This window comes from Gracilinanus agilis, chromosome X (assembly GCF_016433145.1).
Source record: "Gracilinanus agilis isolate LMUSP501 chromosome X, AgileGrace, whole genome shotgun sequence".
Lineage (NCBI taxonomy): Eukaryota > Metazoa > Chordata > Mammalia > Didelphimorphia > Didelphidae > Gracilinanus > Gracilinanus agilis.
Window position 1 is genome coordinate 54,662,941 of NC_058136.1, and position 20,986 is coordinate 54,683,926.

A 20,986-nucleotide genomic window follows, 5' to 3' on the forward strand; every position below is an offset into this window, starting at 1 on the left:
TGCACTGTATATATTTTTATAAAATCCATGATTTAAAATTTTGAGAAAAATTTTAAGGAAAGAAGCTTTCTAACTCCTTGAATCCAGAAAATGAACTGTTTGGAGAAAGATATCTGCAAAAACCTACACTGCATTTGAAGATCCAGAATGAACTTTGGGGTACAATTGATTGAACTGAAGGGGGTTGAACACATTTATTTTGAATATAAACTCTTATGCCAAAGGGGACTGCCCCCCTAATTGGCTTTTTTTCAATGCACCTAGCAATCATTGGTTTTGTTTTCTCTCTCTTCTATTTCCCTTTTATCTCTATTATAATTTCCTCTTAGAAAGTGCAATATTGTATGCACCTGTAGTTAGAAGATTTTTAGGGGTACAAAATGATTATGTCAAATGATCCATTGGGGAGACTATTCCCAAAGATCAGGGGGGGGGGGGGGGGGAGGGGATTGTGAAGATGGGATTAATTCTCCCCTGCCCACTTTTAGATTTAATCACCAAAAGCATATACACTCCACTTTACACTTGAGTGGGAGGAGGTCCAAAACCCACGTGTGCTAAAAGTGGGTGACAAATCAGAAACGCTGGGCAGTCCTAAGAACATTCTAAGACTGAGATTGGTCCATGTAAAGTGGAGGAAGGCACAGGAAGTGACGCAAAGAAGCATCTTTAAGAGCAGTTGTAACTTCCTGTGAGAGGGAGCTTTTCGGATTTCAAAGTTTGAGTTGGAGGCTGGTGAAGGATTTGCTTTGTGGACCTGAGACTCTGACATTGGTGAGGAAGCTCTTGGACCTTCCCTTAGGACTACCAAGTGGGTGAGTGAAAAGGCTGACTCCTTTCCTGGCTTTCTGGAGGGACTATCCTCCAGAAAGGCCCTGGTCTTGGAAGAAGCTTTGTGGCTGGAGCCCTTGCTTTATTCATCACCAGGCCCTTGGCTGAAGGCTGAGGGCCCTCTGGCTGAGGACTAATTAGTCCTGCCAGGGGCCAGAGCAAATATTTAGTGTAATGAAGTCTCTCTCACAGGAAGTTACAACTGCTTTTATTTTATTTTTATTTTTTTTAAACCCTTAACTTCTGTGTATTGGCTCCTAGGTGGAAGAGTGGTAAGGGTGGACAATGGTGGTCAAGTGACTTGCCCAGGGTCACACAGCTGGGAAGTGTCTAAGGCTGGATTTGAACCTAGGACTTCTTGTCTCTAGGCCTGATTCTCAATCTACTGAGCTACCCAGCTACCCCTGTTACAACTGCTTTTAAGGATGCTTCTTTGCATCACTTCCTGTGCCTTCCTCCACTTTATGTGGACCAATCAAAATCTAAGAATTTTCTTAGGACTGCCCAGGGGGCAATCAGTCGTTTCTGATTTGTCATCTACTTTTAGCACACGTGAGTTACAGACCTACCCCCCCCCCCCACTCAAGCATAAAGTGGGGTGTATACGCATCTGGGGATTAAATCTAAAAATGGGCAGGGGAGAGTTAATCCCATCTTCCCCCTCCCCCTCCCCAGGTCTGTGAACAATCAAAGGCATGGGGAAATGACAACTGATTGATCATTATGGGGCTAGTTTTCAGATAAGACAAAGGACTTACTTTGATATGTACAATTGTGAGAAAACTCCTTGCATCAGTCTTAGGATCTGATTGCATTTCCAGTCAGCATAGCCTAGGTCCTTGGTTAAGCACAAGTACAGGTAGTCTCATATTTTAAAAATCTATTTTCTTTATCTCTGCAACTTCTTTCTTATCTATGTTATGGTCAACGTGATCTAGGCATGAGAGAAATCAGTGGTGGGCCTCAGGCTGTTTCCTCCTGCAGCTCATTTAATTTTTCTTTCAAGAATTAGGGTGCCCTATCATTTGGCACATACTTCACTGGGCATGGTGCCCTTTTTGTAAACTAACTTCCCTGATTATCTCTCTTAATTCTGTTTTTGCTTTGTCTGAGACGATTATTGCTACTTTCACCTTTTTTGACTTCAGCTCAGGCCCATAACTGAATAGAAAGGGAACTGAACAAGCTCCAGAATTGAGTCACAAGATGGAAGGCAGCCTGGTTCATTCAATTCCTACAATTAACCACTTGCTGTCCTGATCCCCTCAATTCCTCATGCCTAGATTCCCATGAACATTTCTAGCAATGATAAAGTTCTGAGTGCTTACATTTATAATTTCCCATCCAATTTAACCTTGTTTAGTCCTTTAAAATTCTTGGTTCATATTTACCTTTTTATGCTTCTCTTGAGTCTTAACACTGGAGCGTCACAATTCCTATTCAGATCTGGTCTTTTCATCAGGAATGCTTGAAAATTTTCCATTTCATTAAATGTCTGTCCGTTCCCCTCCCTTCCACATAGGGTCCTCTTCAGTTTTGCTGGGTAGGTTATTCTTGGTTGTGTTCTGTGCTTCAGCCAAACCCCTAGCCCAGATGTCTTTACTTTTCCTTATCTGGTACATTGTGCCCCCTCTGCCTACTGCTCTCCCCTGCCTGCGAGGGCTTCCCTTGAAGGTGTTTCCAAAGCATTAGTCAGAGCTAGATTTTTTAGTACAAAAGCCATTGCCTTGCCCTGGGCCTAGAAGCAACCAAGCAGCAAATGTTTCTGAAACCCTTACTTTACAAGCTGGGCTCTGAGCTAACTCTGTGTTTACACTGAATACAGGCTTTAGCATTTGTTTCTCAAGTTAGGCCAGCACATATTATATGGAACACACAAGCCTGCACGTATGGCTGATTCTGTGTTTTCTAGGCCCTGCAGTCTAACTGTGTATCCAATTTGGTTTTGTTTAAGAAGTATCGATTATGTGCCTTCTCCATGCAAAATGGTGTCCTTCTAGGCTTGTGGGCCCTTATGTACCTCTCTTCTATCCCCCATCCATGTTATCTGCCCTTGAGGGTCTTTGGAAAGAATCTGTACTTGCCTTTCCCTATGATTTTTTTCTCTCCTACAGTTCTCCTTGCATCAGTGTGGTCAGAAGAGTTCAGGTTCTCGTGGGAAGAAGAAAGCCCAGTGGCCACAGTAAGCTATGCTCCTCTAGAAAGGCTTCCTGACATCAAAGGGCCTGATGGCTCAGTGGAAGGCCAAGGGAGAAGGCTACAGAAGCTGGTGAGCTGGAATTCACCCACTGCTCTTATGTCCATTTCCTCATCTCTTTGTCTCTCCTTTCTCCTTCTGTCTCTCTTTTATCCTTCCTCTCTCTAGAAGGGAAGACAAAGAGGAGAAGAAGGAGAAGAGAGGAGAGAAGAAAAAGGAGAGATGGAAAAGAGAAAGTGAGAAGAGATGAGGGATGGGGCAGAAAAAAGGAGTGAGGAGAGATAGAGAAAGGAGAGAAAAGAGTGATTTGAGAGACGGAGAGGAGATAGTGACAATGGAGAAGAAAGATGGTAATTGAGAGCAGAGGACAAAGGAGAAAGCAGATGAGAATCAGTGATGGGAAGAAAGAAAAGAGATAATGACTGAGAAGAGGAAAGGAGATGATAGAAGAGAGAGAAGAGAGAGGGGAGAGAAAGTGATAGAGAGGAGAGCAGCAGAGAAAGGAGGGAGAAGAGAGGAGCAGGAGAGGAAAGGGTAGACAAGGGAGAGAAAGGAGAGGAAGCCAAACCAGGATGTTTTCATTGATCCTGCTAGTGATACGAATCACTGGAGCTTATTGCCTGGGGGGTAGAGTATGGTCAGACCTACACTGCCTGAAGATCAATTTGCCAGTGAAATGGAGGATGGATTGCAGTGGGGAGACACCAACCAGCATACTGTTCCAGCAGCTCAGGCTTTAGGGGATGGAGGAACTTTCAAAGGAGAGAAGGGGATGGATATGAAAGCTGATGCAAAGGTAGAAGGGACATGGGAGGTGCCAGAGTAAGGAACTGAGGATGTGAACCTGTGAGTCTGGGAAGATGGGGGTACCCTCAACAGAAATAGGGAAGTTAGGAAGAAGGATAATGAGCTCAGTTCTAGGCATACTGAGTTGAAGATGTCTATGGGACACAGAATTGAAAATGTCCAATAGGCAGCTGAAGATGTGAAGTTGCAGATGAGGGCCAAACAAGTAGATCTGAGAGTCATCTACATGGAGATTATGTTGGAAACTGTGGTAGTTGATGAGATCCATAAGTGAAATAGTATTGAGGAGGAACAGCTAGGTCACACAATGGATAGAGTGCCAGGCCTGGAATCAGGAGGTCCTAGGTTCATATCTGGCCTCAGACACTTCCTAGCAGTGTGACCCTGGGCAAGTCACTTAACCCTGTTTGCCTAGCCCTTGCCCTTCTGTCTTAGGCTTGTTAGTAGGCTAGACAGTAAGAGATTTTTTAAAAAAAGAAATGGTATAGAGCAGTGATTCCCAAAGTGGGCACCACCGCCCCCTGGTAGGTGCTGCAGCAATCCATTGGGGCAGTGATGGCCACAGGTACATTTATCTTTCCTATTAATTGCTATTAAAATTTTAAAAATTCATTTCGAGGGGGCTAAGAAATATTTTTTCTGGAAAGTGAGCGAGAGGCCAAAAAAGTTTGGGAACCGCTGTATAGAGGAAGAAGAGGGCCTGGGTCAGAGGTTTAGGTGAAAACCAGGAGAGGGGAGAGGGCCCCCCAAAAAGGCTACAGAGAAGTCCAGAAGGATGAGAATTGAGGAAAGTCCATTTGATCTGGCCATTAAGACATCATTGGTAACCTTGGAGAGAGCAATCTCAGGGAAATAATGAGGACAGAAGCCAGAGTGTCAAGAGTTAAGAAGACAGTGAATAGAAAGGAAATAGAGACACATAGTACAGAGGAATCTAGCCATCAGATGAGATGACATGGGCATGTTTGTAGTAGTAGGGAAATGGCAAATTGACAGAGATCAGCGAAAGGATGACAGAGGAGAAGACGGGACAGACTTGGCTCACCTGTGCACATGAAGGATTATCCTTGGCACACAGAAAGATCACCCAGGGAGAGAGGAGATGTTAGCAGAAGGCATTGGAAGGATATGAAATGAGGAAAAGGGAAAAAGATGGAACTCTTGACCAATTACCTCCATGTGTTCAGTAAAATATGAGGGAAAGTCTCAGTTGAAAGAGTCAAACCTGGGCTATGGGGAGGAAACAGGGAGAGCAGCTGAAGTGTGACAGCTCTTACAAGAGTTCAGGTCAATGGTGATATGGACTTAAACTCAGGTAGCAGCAGTGCAGAGAAAGGGGTGGATGTATGAGATGTTCTAGAGATACAATTAGTGAATTAACAAGAGTCAGAAAATGCTGGAAAAGCCCTCAGCCAACTCAGGGTATATTGGTTAAGATTTACCAATGACATTATGGCAGATCAAGACATTTGGGGAAGATTAATAACTTCTATTTGCTTTCAGTACTAGCTCACAGCGACTGTTTAAAGTGGTAGAATGAAGTGGATGCCAATTTTCTGATACCATCTGTTTGTTGAGCCATGTATTGGAAGCCTTATGATTTGGGCACTGCAGTGCTTACCTGCTCATGGATAATGTCTGCCAGTTCTTTCACCATGTCTCTAAAGTTGGACTTTAATCCCTCGTGGTACTCGATTTGATCTTCTTTAATAAGTCGTTCGTTGAGTTCAAGAGCAATGCTGCAGGCTTGTATGAATTTCCTGTGGATGAACAGGAAAAAAGCAGCGGTCATATTTCTGTAATGGAAGGCCAGTCTTAGAGTCATTCAAGTTCTGCCTGGGACTGCCTGTGTGCCCTTAGATTAGCCACTTAACCTTTCATTGTCCCTAGGCTACTCCCTAAGGCAGTGTTGCCAAAAAGATGCCCATCAGCAGAGGGAGGGGTGTCCAGTCTATTTATTCCTATATCCATTAAGTGCCTACTGCATGCTCTGCAGGCACTGTGCTAACCTGGAGGTATCTATGCCAATGAAATCACAGTTTTGGATCAAAAAACACTTCTGTGACAGTGTAACATGCCTTGAAACTGTGCCCTGCTTAGTAAAAAGACCGAGGATCTTGATGGTCTTCCTCTACACAGGGAAAGCTCTTGCTTTTCTTGGTGAAAATCTGGCTGCTCTGAGTTCACCCCCTCCCACCTCAGCTCTGTCCATCTCTGAACTCTGCTGTGCAGCTTGGACTATGGGCAAGGAATCCTGGTCCATGTTAATCCCTTCATTTACTCAATAGAACTGAGTGCTAGAAAGAACACAGAAATGTGAGCCAGACTTTGCTTTCCAAGTGTCCACCTTGCATCAGGGCAAAAAGTTACACAAATTTGCAAGAATTAAATAACAATGAGCTTTCCCAAGGCTAAATTTCAAATAGAAAGTTTAGACCCTACTCCAGGAGGGTGTGAGCAAGAACGTGAAGGAGTGTTGGGGAGAGTAAGGAGAGGATTCTGGTTGTAGTGAAAAGTTTGTGTAAGCAAAAAGGGAGAGATTGGGCTGGAGAAGACTGGGAATGACACAGAGCTAAAAAGTTGTCTGAAGGGGCAGCTGGGTAGCTCAGTGGATTGAGAGTCAGGCCTAGAGACGGGAGGTCCTAGGTTCAAATCCAGCCTCAGACACTTCCCAGCTGTGTGAACCTGGGCAAGTCACTTGACCACCATTGCTTACCCTTACCACTCTTCCACCAAGGAGCCAATACACAGAAGTTAAGGGTTTAAAAAAAGTTGTCTGAGACAGAATTTGAACTTAGGTGATTTTGACAGCCGAGTTCAGCACTCTGTCCACACTGTGGCAGTTTGTGGATGACTGGCTCCACAGGGGGTGGACACTGAATCTAACAGTTATGGTATCTCAGAGCTAGAAGGAACTTCAGTTGTCGTCTAGGCCAACCCATAAAGCAATGGTGTCCTTAGCAGAACACAGCCAACAAGTGGTTGTCTCACCTCTGCCTTGAGACCTCCAAGGTCAGAGAACTTACTACCTCTTGAGGCAGCCTATTCCACTTTGGGAGAGCTCTTAAGGATTAGGAAGATTTTCTCCACATCCCTAAATTGACTTCTTTGCAACTACTACCCAATGCTCCTGGTCTGGCTCTGAAGACCAAGTCTCATGCTTCCTTAATGTAGCATCCCTTCAAATACCTGCCTGGTGTCTGGGGAGGAATGACTAAGAAGAGACTGCCTTGGGGTCTAACAACAAGAAGCTCGAGAGCAACCTACCTGAACATGTCTTTCAATTCATTCACTTTCTTGGTGGGATACTTGCTAGCCTGATGGTCACTTAAGAATGCCCTGGCATATGCCAAGGGACCAGCATTTACCTAAATTTGCAGAAGGAAGTAAATTGACATTAGACAGGAAAGAAGTAGTCTACAGTGATTCTCAGATTTTTGTTCTCAGGCCCCCTTTTGTATGCTTTAAAAACTATTGAAAACCTTTTCTCAAAGAGCTTCTGTTTATGTGGCTTATATTTATTATGGTCCAAATTAAAACACCTCAGTATTATTACAAAAGGGCAGCTAGGAAGTGCAGGAGATGGAACGCTGGGCCTGGAGTTAGGGAGAAATCTTCCCGACTTCAAATCTGTCCTCAGACACTTACTAGCTGTGGAATCCTGGGTAAGTCACTTTACCCTGTTTACTTCAGTTTCCTCATTTGTAAAATGAATTGGAGAAGGAAATAGCAGGGACATCGAGGTGGTTCTGTGGATTAAGAACCAGGCCTAGACACAGGAGGTCCTGGGTTCAAATCTGGTTTCAGACACTTCTTAGCTGTGTCAGGCAAGTTGCTTGATGCTCTACTGCCTAGTCCTCACCACTCTTCAGCCTTGGAACCAAAACACAGTACTGATTCTAAGATGGAAGGGAAGGGGTTTTGTTTGTTTGTTTTAAAAGAAGGAAATGGCAAGCCACTCCAGAATCTTTGCTGAGAAAACCCCAAATGGGGTCACAAAGGGTCCCATGACTGAACAACAAATTATAACAAAACCAGTTTTGACATTGAAGACCCCCTGCAAGGGGCTTAAGAGATCCCCAAAGCACACTAACATAGTCAGAAATGTGCCCCTTGAGCTATTATTGTAGCTACATTATAGTTAAAGCTGAAACAAAAGTAGCTTCAAATTCAAAATCATTTTGGCTTTTCTTCTCTTCGGGAAAAAGAAACTTTGAGATCCTCTCCAGAAGATCTATTTGTCATGGTTGTCGTTTAGCCACGTCCAACTCTTCTTGCTTCCAGGCCTGGCACCCTATCCACCGTACCACCTAGCTGCTCCCAAAAGATGTAGAGAAAGCCACAGAGAGGAACTGCCCAAAGGGGTTCCAGTGTCTATCAGTGGAAGAGGAGAAGCCACATGTTGAAACCACCCTCCGCCCACCCAAGTAAATGGTGGAGGCCTTGTTTTGTTATTCTAGTGATTCTTGTTTGCTGGAACCAACCTTGGGCAAAGATGACATTCTAATGAATGAGTACATGATTTCTAGTCTGCAAATCCAGAACCTGGTTCTAGCATCTGTGACAACACCACAGTCAAGTGCAGCTCAAGTCATGTACAGTCAAAGTGCTTTAGGGTAAATGACCCCATCCCCAGGCTTCAATATGTCCCATGACCCTTGGCAGCAGGACATACCTGGACAGAAACGCAGCCTTGTAATTTGAGTTGGAGTTGAATCATGTCCACATCGGCAGCAGAACAGAGTTTTTGCAGCTCAGCAGTTTTATCTTTTATTTCATCAGTGGCAACATCGATGGGTTTTAAATTAATTTGTTGTTCATAATTTATAGGGATCCTCTTCTTAACATATGGAAACGAGTTGGATGCTATTAAAACGTCAAATGAGTTTACTATGGCAGAAAGACTTTTTCATGATAGTCAAAGAAAACCCCAAAAGGCTCCATATCCCACCCCTCCCCCCATCTAAGAGTTGCTGCATTGGAGCAACAGGCCTGGGAGAAACTTTCTGAACTAGACAATAGCTCTGAGCAAGTGGGAATTATGGAATTAGGCTTCAGCACAGCAGAGAGACTGCAGGGAGAGCCATGGGTGGCAGCTGACATCTTTATGGATGCACCAATTGGGAAGCCCATGCAGGATAGGGTTGGATACTTACTAGTCAAAATGGTTCGCCGCTTACACTGCTCCTCTACAGAGCCTTGCTTTTTGCCAGATAAAGTATAAGGAGCCTCAAAAACAAATCTGTTGATGTTATGATTTTTTTCAAACTCTGTCTTCCTTTCAGACAGCTCTTTGTCTTCGAAGTAGGGCTTCACATAAGTGACTTGGATATGGGCGTATTTGGGATCGAGGTCTTTGACATTTACCTGCCAGACAAACATTTATACTCACCGGAGGGGGAAAGGGAGCATAACAAATAAGCTAAAGCCATTAGGCAATCAACCCAGAAGAAGCTGATGGCTAAAAGCTTGGAATGGAGGATACGCTCAAGATGTAGTCCCAATTTAGAAATACCTTTCCCTGGGGACTGAATCAGTCCTAGTTCCCCTCTCTACCCCTGTATATTAAATTGGGGACAGGGACGACTCATCCTGGTCCTGCCCAAAGGCATTAGGGAATTCAGATGCTCCACATCAGGTCGGATGCCCAGCCCATCAAAGTCTCAACTGTGCCTGCTCCTCACTCTTCAGGCTATAGTGACTTTTTAAAAATGTGGTTCAGTACTATTGGACCTGCAGCAAAAGCATGTTATTTACTAACCTTTCTCACTCTGTTCCAGCACCCCACAATGACCCACTTCGGTTCCTACCATCCCTAAGCTTAAGAATAAGGAGTTCATGGCTAGGGCTCCAGCAGCTTAAATCAGGGTAAACCAGCCATGGCTTCCATGAATGGTGTTCTTGGGGGCATGTCCAAGTGGGCACAACATACATTTCTCCACTTCTGAGGTCAGACAGGTGACACAGTGACCCACAGGAATCCAACCTAATATTGGTAGTCTCTTGGCTGAACTGGTAGTATTTCCAAGCAGATCACTCCAGAGCTGACATGCGAACCTTTCCACCACTGCCCAGAGACCTTTAACTCTCCCCCTGAAAGCCACACTGTCTTGGGGTGAGCAAGAAGGCCTGTGTGTAGATAGGGATGAATTGGTGCCATCAGCTACTGTTTCTTCCTGTGGAAAGAGCTTGAGATTTCTAAGGCTGGTTTGCACACAAGGAAGACTATAGTATTAATAGCTTCCGCTTTTCAGTCACTTCCCTTTGCATACAGAGTACAGGAACCTCCTCTGGTTCTGCAGTTGCTTGGAAAGAACACAGGCACTATGTGCTGCCCGTATTTTGCTCAGCTTTCTGGAACAAAAGGAATTCTATACAGGGTCTTCACAAAGTCCTTGAACTACTTGTAAACTTGGAAGACTTTGTCCAAGACAAATATAAACATTGCTCCAAATAACATTCTCACCACTTGGCCATAGAAACCAAAAGTGGTCGGGCAAGAACTTGGTTTCTTGTAAAGAAACTGCCATGTGTTTACCTTCATGGGAGCAGGAGAAAGAAATAGAGCTGAGGATTTCTCAGTGGACTTAAGGGCAGCAAAGCAGAACAGGGTTTGGAGGAAGACTAGAAAATAATCAATTCCTTTTCCCTTTCAAATACTTTGTAAGGAACTATTTAATTTCTTTCACATGAGTGAAGGCCATGTGCCACTGAGCCTCTGAGAATTCAGTGTAGCTCACTGGACCTTTGGCTAAAGCTTTAAACTTTCTTAATCCAGTCGCACGTTCTTTGATTCTATAATATCACGGGGTCACAGGTGGAGGGGAGGCTGCAGGGCCAGAAGGAAGACTAAGTTACAGATATGGAAAGAGAAACAGAGGGGTTTGTGGCCCTCCCTCTGCTTCTCAACATGGCACCTCTGCAGCCTGCTGCCTTGCAAGTGAAGGAGGCAAGAGCCCAGAAGAGCTTGGAGAGGATGCAGAAAGGCTCCCCAAAAAAGCAGGGCATGCATTACCTTGTCTGAGTCTTGAATGATTTTGACATTATCAGCACCAAATTTTTCACCATAAAGTTTGATGAGTCTCAAGGATATCTCAGAGAGGCCAGTGAGCTTTGGCTCTTTGTAGATGTATTCTTTTCCATCTTCTTCTTCAAAGAAAGCCTATTGCAAAGTTCCAACATTGAGTCTTTTAAGAATGCCTCTGGCAGACATTATTTAAAGTCTCCATTAAAAACATATTTTTGATTACTTTGAAAAAAAGCAGTTTATACATGCGTCAACTTGAATTCTGGAAACCCCAATCCGTCCAGGTTCCCCAGAGGATTCATCCAGAGGGAAATCTCAAACTCACCAGTTTCAGACTGAAGAAAAGGCCTTAAAATACTTGATAATACCAGTTTAGATGGAGCTAGCCGACCTAGTGAAATGCTAAGTACTCTTTTAGTCTTAGAAGTTTCCCCTATTGTCAACACCAGGGCAGGAACCATCCTTTTAATATCTATGGTAAGGAAACCTCTCCTGATTCCCCAGCCTCTGGCTACAGTTTCCTTCCCAAGCCTGTTTGCATCCTGTCAGTATAGGCTGGACTCTGATTTCCTTGTAGCCATAGTAATGTCAATCAATCATACTTTCCGGTCCTTAGTTCCCCAAATCCTACTGTTCTTTGGAGGATCATCTGCGTGGTGGTCTTCTCGGAGATGCTGGTGCCAGTGTGCCAGAGCTTTGGCTCTGTGTGGTTTTTTAGGCACTTGACTCTGTGTAGCAGCCGGATATTGAACACTATCTCTTTCTGGCATGGGCATGGAAGGGAGATGGCCTGGGCATTGTACAGAGATGCCGTGGACACTGTACCCCTTATTCAGGCAAACTGTAAACAGGGAAATTCTCTCATTCCTTTCTGTCCTTGTGATTCCTAACCCAAGAACATCTCATCTACAAGACCCGAGATTACTACTGTCCTTGGATTGTCCTTTAGGTTGAGATGGACAAAGAGATATACCTCCAGGCTACACCTTGATGCCCTCGGGCTGTATCTCAGGCATCCATCTCTTCCCTAAGCCCTGAGGGTCTCAGGCAGACTCCAAACCCCACGGAATGCCTAAGTGCTTACTACTCTAGTCATGTCCACACCATGACATAACCTCAGGTACTCACTGTTGTAAAGCATATAAAATCCCCTGAACTGAGGCATTCTGGGAGCAACCCCTAGGGTTGTTCCACTCATTCCATCTTGCTGGCCAATAATCCTATCTTACTAATAAATCTTTCTTTTTACTTTTAAGCATTCTTGTAAAAGGTATCCTTCCTGAACCCAGGGGTTCACCACTGTACCCCACAACACCTGGATGTAACCCCATACCATTTCCTGATTAAAGACTTGGTCTTTCTGACTACTTTAAGTAGTTCTATGTTTTTCTCAGGTTAACACATGGGTATATAAAGTCCAAAGTGAATGCGAAAATAAAAAGCTAAGTAATTACAGTATAGCAAAACCTATTTCTATCCCTCAGAAGTTGCAGCAAGAGTCTCATTTTGAGGAAGCGCATTAATCCATAAACCACAGAAAGGCATGAATGAAAGGAAGCATTCCCGTCCCTCAGAATCATGCTACGAAAGCTGGGCTCTCTCAAATACTCTCAAGCAGGGCCAAACTGCCATGCCTGGACCCTGGGAGGACCCCAGAACTGTGCACAGGAGCTGACGCCATTCCCCTTCTCACTCTCCTGCTTGCCCAACAATGGGGAAAGGCTGGTTCTGAACCTGGGGATAACAGATTGGGGCTAAGCACAGCTAAATCTGGAACAGAATGCAACCCTAGGCAGAAGCCAGGGAAATCAGCCTCAAAGGGCCAGGGCCAAACACAAAGGAGCAAGAAGGGAAGGGGACCAATTCTCCTTGGAATTACCTCCCCACCTGCAGGCTTTAAAATAATGTACTAGCTATATATTGGAGGGGGGGGGGCGAAGATCACTGAGAAGCAAAGGCTCCTAAAAGAGGAAACTAGGAGCAAAAGGCCCAGAGCAAATGCCTCTTAGGAATTCTCCCCCCTCCTTCCCCAGAAGCCCTACCCTTTTTTCTCCTTTAAAAACAACATCAATTTAAATTACTAAAGTAATCCTAATAGTTCAATGAAACTGAGATGAAGGGCATCTAAAATCTTAAATCCTCTACTGGTACTTTCTAAAGATAATTGCAGGAACCTGAGAGGGCCTGGAATGGCTTTTTCTATAAAGGACCAGAAGGGTACTTTGCTGCTCCAGTAAGTAATCCAAAGGACAAATGAATACAGTCATTTCTTTTCCAGCTTGCCAACCACAGCCCACTTACTTGTCCATAAAAGGCCACTCGGAAGAAAGTGCCTAAAAGCCTTTTCCTTGTGTGCATGACCTCCAAAATTTTAGTATAGGCGCCATGTAGGGTTCGATAAACTTGAGTGAGTTTCTGAAAAGTAGAAAGCACACATCAGCTGGGCCTTTTTAAAAAGCCATTTTCTAAATGCATTTAAGTGAAAGTTTCTACTGCAAAGTGATTTGGATGAGGACATTTCTTCATTGTCATCATTACTCAAAAGTCCAGGAATAAATAAATCTGGTATCTATGAGAGAAGCCAGATTTGTGCAGTCACAGAGCCCTAGCCAAGGGCCCCTGCAGTGAGTGCTGCCCTCCTAGACTAGGTAGCCAGGGCTTTTTTGGCTTTGTAGCTCAGCAGCCCTTGATCCCTACGATTGCCCTCATTTGGTAGAAAAAGCTTTACCAATACACAGGAATATCCAGTGTACACATCTTCCTCTACTGCAGGTGCCAGCTCTAAGGCACTAAGTGGCTTCTGTACCTGGGCCTGCAGGCAACAGCAGAGACTGCCTGCTTTCTCTCACAGCTCCTGGCCCTAATACCTTACCAGAGGCCTAGGAACTATTGCTCCACCTGGAAGAGAACCTGCACAGATTCCTTCCATGGATGCACAGGAAATGGGAATAGGAATACCATGATATGGAATGTAACTGCTCCAGGATGGAGAGGCCCATCTTCTCCCTTGCCCTCCCATAGATTTATAAACAATATATCCTTTAGACTTTTTTCTGCAAACAGGATTAAAAAGCCAGACCTCAAAGCTATTGAACAGATCATTAAATAAAGATGTACATTCTATATTAAATAAGAACCTCTCTTGGCTGGGCCTTCACAAACAACAGGATCATAGAGTGAGAGTTGAAAGAGATCTTAAAGGACATCTAATCTAGCTCTCTCATTTTATAGGTGATGAAAGTGAGTTTAAGAGAGGTTAAGTGACTTGCCCCAGGTCATATAGGTAGTGAGTGAAAGAATGGCTCCAAACCCAGGGTTCTCTGCAAACAGCGGTTCCCAAACTTTTTGGCCTACTGCCCCCTTTCCAGAAAAAATATTACTTAGCATCCCCTGTCACATACTATCACTGCCCCCTTCCAATTAGTCACTGCCCCCAAATGCACCTGTGGCCATCACCACGCCCCTGGATCGCTGCAGCACCCACCAGGGGGAATCACTGTCTGCAAACATTTTGTATTATGTTTTGCCTCACATTTTTCATTAATGATAGCCCAAATTCTTGTTGTGATGCTCAATAATTTGGTGTTTAATTTATATGCAGTAAGATGAGAGTAATACGATATTAATCTTTCCAAGACTAAAATTACCTCTCTTCTTTCTTTCTTTCAATAATTCTGCCAAAAATAGGTTTTGCAATATTTTGATGATGTCTCGAGCTACTTACCTCAAATTCCCGACGTTTCTCATAAATGGGAATGATCATTTTGGAAATTTCAGAAATTACTTCATAACGTTCTGCTTTCCACAAACCATCTACGCACTGCTCCAAGAGCTCCAACAAAACTTCCTGTGTTAAATAGAAATACATCATCAGGAAATAGAAATAATGCAGGAGTTATGGACACATGCATACTGACATGTTCTAAATTAATATGATAGTTAGAATTCCATTCACTGTAATGAGTTAGACACATTACACCTTTGAAATGAAAGCTAACCACTATGGTGTATGCAATAGGTCCACTGTATTTTCTAGGGGCTTGATTTTCTACGTTAACAAAAATACTGTGAGCTTCTAAACAGGAAGAAGTTGAGATGGTCAAGTACCATGTTGGCAAACCTATGGCACACATGCCAGAGCATGCCAGAGGGAGCTGCTCCCTTCTTCCTCTCCACACATGCCTGAGGATATTTCTCACATCACCCACTCCTCTGCCCAGCAGCCCAAGGGGGGTGCTTCCCCTCTCCCCTGTCTAAGGCAAGGTAGGGGGGGCTCACATGCAGCATAAGGGTTGCAGTTTGGGGACTTGGCCTCTAAAAGATTTGCCATCACTGGCCTAGTAGGATATAAGCTCCTTTTTGTTGTTGCTTTGTCTTTGTGTTCCTATGAAGAGCTATGTGGTGCAATGGATAGAGTGCAGGGTTTAGAGTCCAGAAGATCTGAGTTCAAATGTGGCCATAGAAACTTCCTAGCTGTGTGATGCTGGACCTTTAAAGCACTTAACTGCTATATGTCTTAGCTCCCTTGCCTGGAAAATGGGGATAATGATACCACCTACTTCCCAAGGTGAGAATCAAATGAGAGAATATTTGTAAAGCAGTTTAGTATAGTGCCTGGCATACAGCAGGCACTTAATAAATACTTGCTGCACTGAACTGAACTGCTGACTCTAAAGTGAGGACATTTGCTACTTTAGAAAACTAGCCATGTCACTTCAGTTTCTTTGTGCTCAGAGGTGCCATTGGTCCCTGGGAGTTGAATCTCTAACCAGTCATCAGAAAAATGGACAATTTTTGAGTAATTCTTAAAATCCTGGGATAGCATTTAAAATATGGGCACAGAAATATTTTACTAAAAGCATATTTTCATTAAGTAAGTTACTTAAATGGATGACAGCAAGTTGTGTTATCCAGGCTTTTGTTCAATAGAATGTATATGGGCAAGACATGGGAATAGTGTGATAAAGAGGAAGGCCATTATGGTAGAGTGGGGAGAGAGAGCTGGTCTCCCAAGAGGCAAGAAAGGAAACCAAGAAGACCTCAGTTTTAATTTTATCTCTGAAACAGACTGGCTATGTGACCCCAGGCAAGTCACTTAACCTTTCAGCATTGTGGGCAACTCTCTAAGATCAAAGTCACTTTGATGGAGGGAGTTTTTTCACCTGGGAATTCCCTGTGTCAATGAAATCACATGTCCAGTCTTTATCCTTAAGTATTAAAATAAAATTCTACTTGCATATAGTAAATTAAAAGAAGTTATAAATCATTAAGGATGAAAGCAAAAGAATCGTTTAAGGATGCTCACAAAGAAAATAGATTCCATTTCTTGATTGGTCACTCAAGCTACCAGTCCCTTTGTGTGCGTATATTTCCCCCTGACTCACAGTTAGTTTTTATGAACAAGCTACAACTGGGCTCCTATTTCTCGCTGTATAAAGCTTTTGATAAAATTTTCCATACTAACATCCAGGCCTCTCCTTCAAATAATTAGCATGTCCGTGAACCTAGAAGTCACAGGGAAAAGCCTGTGGGCAGCTAAAGCCCAGAAAAACTCAACTGACTATTTGGAACCTTTGGAGCAAGGAAAGAAAGCTTCAGAAATTACTTGGAAAGGATTCACACATGTTAACTCATTATTGTCGATGTGGAATCTAGAGACCTCAAACTTGTGGCCTGGTGGGAGCTGATGAACCCCAAGTTTTGGAATTAGCTTATTGACATTATCAAGAGCCATAAAGGAGACATGGGGGACAAAAGTTGGGGTACAATTTTTCCATCTCTTGGGAGAGGGTTGTTATACAGATGAACTAGAATCTGTCATTTCTTCAAAACTTCTAAAGCTTTCTGCTTTCAATCTATAAAAACTGCAGTTTTATATCTCCTATGGGAATCATAAGAGAAAGGAACCTTAAAAGATGAAAAAATAAAAAGGATGATCAGAACTACTGGACAGTTATAAGCTACCAAAACTGTGAACACAAAAGAAACAGAGAACTAACTTCAAAAATATAAAATACACCGCCGCCCCCACCCCAAACCAGAACACCAAATTGAGAACTTTAAATAAAACAATGTTAGAAAAAAGGAGTAGAACTAGCTGTAAAGAAAGTCCAAAGCAGAGGAGAGAATCCTGGTCCTGATGAATTCAGAGAAGAATTCTCTATAAAGATAGATTCTACATTCTTTAATATTATAATCCTAAAAGTACATATTATATAGAAAATTCTTACTAAAAACAATTAGTAGCAACACTACACAAACTGTTTTCCAAAACTGGGAAACAAAGCATTCTACCAGATGCGTTTTATGAGACAAAGATAGTACTGATTCCTAAACTAGGAAAGGACAAAGCAGAGATCTTTAACAAGAATTGATTCAAAAATTTTAAGTAATATCCTGTCAAATAGACCACAGCAATTCATCTAAGAAATCGTTCATTATGACTAAGTTGGATTTATACCAGGAAGACAAGGATGGTTCATCATTAAGATAACAATCAACATCATCATATTAAAACCAACTGCATTCAAAAATCACATAATTATCAATAGATAAATATAAGGTCTTTGACAAATACAAATTTATGCTAAAAATCCTACAATGCATAGGCACAGAATGACTTCATATGCATAAAGAATATTATATTTCTTGCCTTATATGGGTGGGGAGGAGGGAGGGAAAGAATTTAGAACTGAATGTATTTTTAAAAAACCCAAGAATGTATAAGCACGGGGGGGGGGGGGCGGCTTTTTTAATATGATAAAAAATATCTATCTAAAACCAAAAGCAAGCATCATGTACAACCGTGACACCCACCAGATGTTTTCTCAATAAATGCAATAGCAAAACAGCAATGGTATGAGACAAAATAAAGAAATAAAATTGTAAAAATAGGTAAAGCAGAGATAAAATGATCCCATTTTACTGATAACACTTTACTTAGAAAAACACAGAGAATCAACCAAAATACTAACTGAGATAATTAGGAAAGTTACAGGCTACAAAATAAACCCTCAAAAATCAAGAACAAAATCCAAGAGGCACTAATAGAAAAGAAAACCCCATTCCAAATAACTACAAAATGCATTAAAAAGTACTTGTATGAATTCTGTTACAACATGCTCCCAAAAGACACAGAGAGAATAACTTAAATGGCTGGAGGACAATTTGGTGCTTGTGGTTAGTCCATGCCAATATAACAAAATTACAATTCTGCCAGAGTTAATTTATAGTTCTGATGCTATAGCAATCACACTATCAAAGAACTACTTTACAGAAGTCTCTGTATAGCCTGGATCTTCTTCCTGTCACCCCAGAAGCCTGGCTATCCCCTATGTTTCAGTTGTTAGTGCTTCTCTCTTTCCTCTTCCACTTGCAGTGGCCATTTGCACCATGGCAGAGTGGAAACAACACTAGCTTAGAAGTCATAAGACCTGGCTTTTAACTCTGCCTATGGGTGATTTTAGCTTCTTTAAATCTCAGTTACCTCATCTGCAAAATGGAGCTAACCTCCACAATGTGGTTGTAAAGTGCTTTTAAATAATTTATAGAAAAACATTTTAAACACAAAAACATTTTACACATGATAATTTTTCATCTGAAATCTAAATGGCCAGCTCTGTGCACTCTCCCTTGAGTTCTAGTCCTTTACCTATTCTAACTGGCTGCTGGCCATTTCTGTATCGATGTATCATCACCTCAAGCTTAGCATGTTTAAAACTAGATTCATCTTCCTCTCCACAAACCAACTCCACTTTTCTCACTTCCTTATTTCTATTAATGGCTTCCTAGCTTGAAATTTGAGTCATCTTTGATTTCTCTTCCTCTCTTACCAAGTCCTGGCATTTCTTCCTTTGTGATCTTTCTCACTTCTGTTCCTACCTTTCCATTCCTGATGCTACAACCCTAGTTCAGGCCTTCAGTACCTCTCTCCCTGCCTACTGGGATACTCTTCTAACCCTGCTTCTTGTCTCCCTCCTCTCTAATCCAACTCCCAGCATCATGCTTCTGAAATACTTTCATTCTGCCTTGTCACTCTGTTGATTAGAAGTAGTAGTACAAATTCCGTAGCCTTTTCTCTATGGCTTATCACAGTGATGATGAATATTTTGGAGACCAAGTGCCCAAACTGCAACCCTCACACCATATGTGAGCCTTCTGCCCCTCCCTTACCCCAGACGGGGAGGGGGGGAAGAAGTGCTCCCATTGGGCTGCTGGACAGAGGGGCGGGTCATGTGAGAAATGTCCTAGGTACCCGTGGAAAGGGAGAAGGGAGCAGCCCCCTCTGGCACACGTGTCTTAGGTTCGCCAACACAGACCTACCATAATCTCCTATTCTTTTACCTACAACAACCCTATAGTTCATCCAAACTGTCTCTGTAGCTCAGAGTCCTTTCCTTTTTCTAGGAATGCCCTCCCATCTCTCTCCATCTGCCTAAATCCTTTCAAATGAGATTATGTTTGTAAAGTTCTCAGTACAATGTCTGGTAGTGGCAGGTACTTGATAAATGCCTGTTACCTTCCCCCGACACCAACCTATCCTCTAAGGCTCAGATCTAAGCCCACTTCCTTCATGATCACCCCAGCTGGGAGTGACCCCTTGTTCTTCAAGCTCCTAAAGCACATACTATACCAATGCTTGCTGTATATTATCTTGTGTGTACACATGTTCTGCAAGGAGACTATCAGTTCTTAGAAGGCAGGGAATATGTTTTCTATTTCTACTTCTCATAGAGTATCTTGTCCAGAATCTAATATATGGCTCGGTAACTATTTGGTGATGAACTGCTAAAGCATTCTACCCCCTGTTAATTTTTTTAAACCTTTACCTCCCGTCTTAGAATCAATGTGTTTTGGATCCAAGGCAGAAGAGCATTAAGGGCTAGGCAATGGGGGTTAAGTGACTTGCCCAGGGTCACACAGCTAGGAAGTGTTTGAGGTCGCATTTGAACCCAGGTCCCCTGTTAAGTTTTAAGAAAAGATTCAATTATTCCTTTTGTCTTAAAGATAGAAAACTTTAATTCTGTACTTCTATGAAAATTTTTTCAAACTATTTTTACACTGCTCTGGTTAGAAGAAAGATTTGTGGTCAGTAAGGTGCTACATTTTATTTTAATTTTTAAAAAAATTTTTTATTTTTAAAATATTTTTCCATGTTTCTATATTTCATTTTCTTTCCCTCCCCTCTCCCATCCCTTCTCCCAGACCCAATAGGTGCTGCATTCTAAAGAAACGTTGACTGGCAGATCAACAGTACAACCATATGTCTGGAAGAGAGTCTTTACATCTTGAAAAAGGCAATCTTGCTCTGGGCAGTTTCATTCCCCAAAAGGTCAATTTGGAGTAAGTTTGAAAGTTCACCACAATACCCGATTCCCCAACCATACTAGTTCCTAAGGTGCTCTTGGTGGGGAACACCCACTGATTTTTTTCCCCAATAAGAAGCTTATTTGACATGGCTTTCAACATAAGCTAGGAGATCAAAGCACTTGTATATGGAGCTGACAACTGAAAATTTGGGCACGTTACCTCACTATAATGGACATCCATCATTCCTGCATCTTCTTTCATTGCCCCTTCCTCATCAATATTGGGAGTAATTTTCTTGAAAGCTGTACATCCACTGGAGAATAACTCTGAGTGGAGAAAATCGTGGGAGTAAATCAATTGAAAAATGTCCATCTTAATCTGTCAGAAGACTCGGGGGGGGGGGGTTAGTTACACTTAAAAATAAGACCTCAAGACAATCTGTCAAAGAGCCAAAGGCATGGACTCAAGTTTGCTATCACAAAAAGGAAACTTATTTCTGTGTTTTTCAATCACTTAAACACATTGCATCAGACATTCTATTCAAAGAAAACAACTCTAGCAGAACTGTAAACTCCTTGAGAGCTGGGACTGTTTCATTGTTTTGTCTTTGTAGCCTCAGAGGATAGCACAAAGCCACAGTATAGAGTGGACCCTTAATATATATATATATATATATATATATATATATATGTTGCATTACCAGTAAGTATTTCTCTAAAGATACATTGTCAAAGCAGCTAGGCAGCTAAGTTGATCGAGAGCTAGGCCTGAAATATAATCTCAGATGTTTCCTAGCTGTGCGATCCTGGAAAAGT

General features: G+C 42.5%; 1 protein-coding gene across 1 annotated transcript in view; it reads right to left on the minus strand.

The window, feature by feature from the left end:
• DOCK11 (dedicator of cytokinesis 11) overlaps positions 1–20,986 on the minus strand; it is a 180,273-nt gene that overhangs the window by 20,353 nt on the left and 138,934 nt on the right. The window contains exons 46-53 of the mRNA XM_044682838.1: positions 20,391–20,497; positions 14,587–14,709; positions 13,164–13,277; positions 10,851–10,997; positions 8,992–9,202; positions 8,511–8,701; positions 7,103–7,203; positions 5,457–5,595 (exon numbers count right to left, since the gene is read on the minus strand). Coding sequence (XP_044538773.1) covers positions 5,457–5,595; positions 7,103–7,203; positions 8,511–8,701; positions 8,992–9,202; positions 10,851–10,997; positions 13,164–13,277; positions 14,587–14,709; positions 20,391–20,497 — 1,133 coding nt within the window. The remainder of the gene's footprint in view (positions 1–5,456; positions 5,596–7,102; positions 7,204–8,510; positions 8,702–8,991; positions 9,203–10,850; positions 10,998–13,163; positions 13,278–14,586; positions 14,710–20,390; positions 20,498–20,986) is intronic.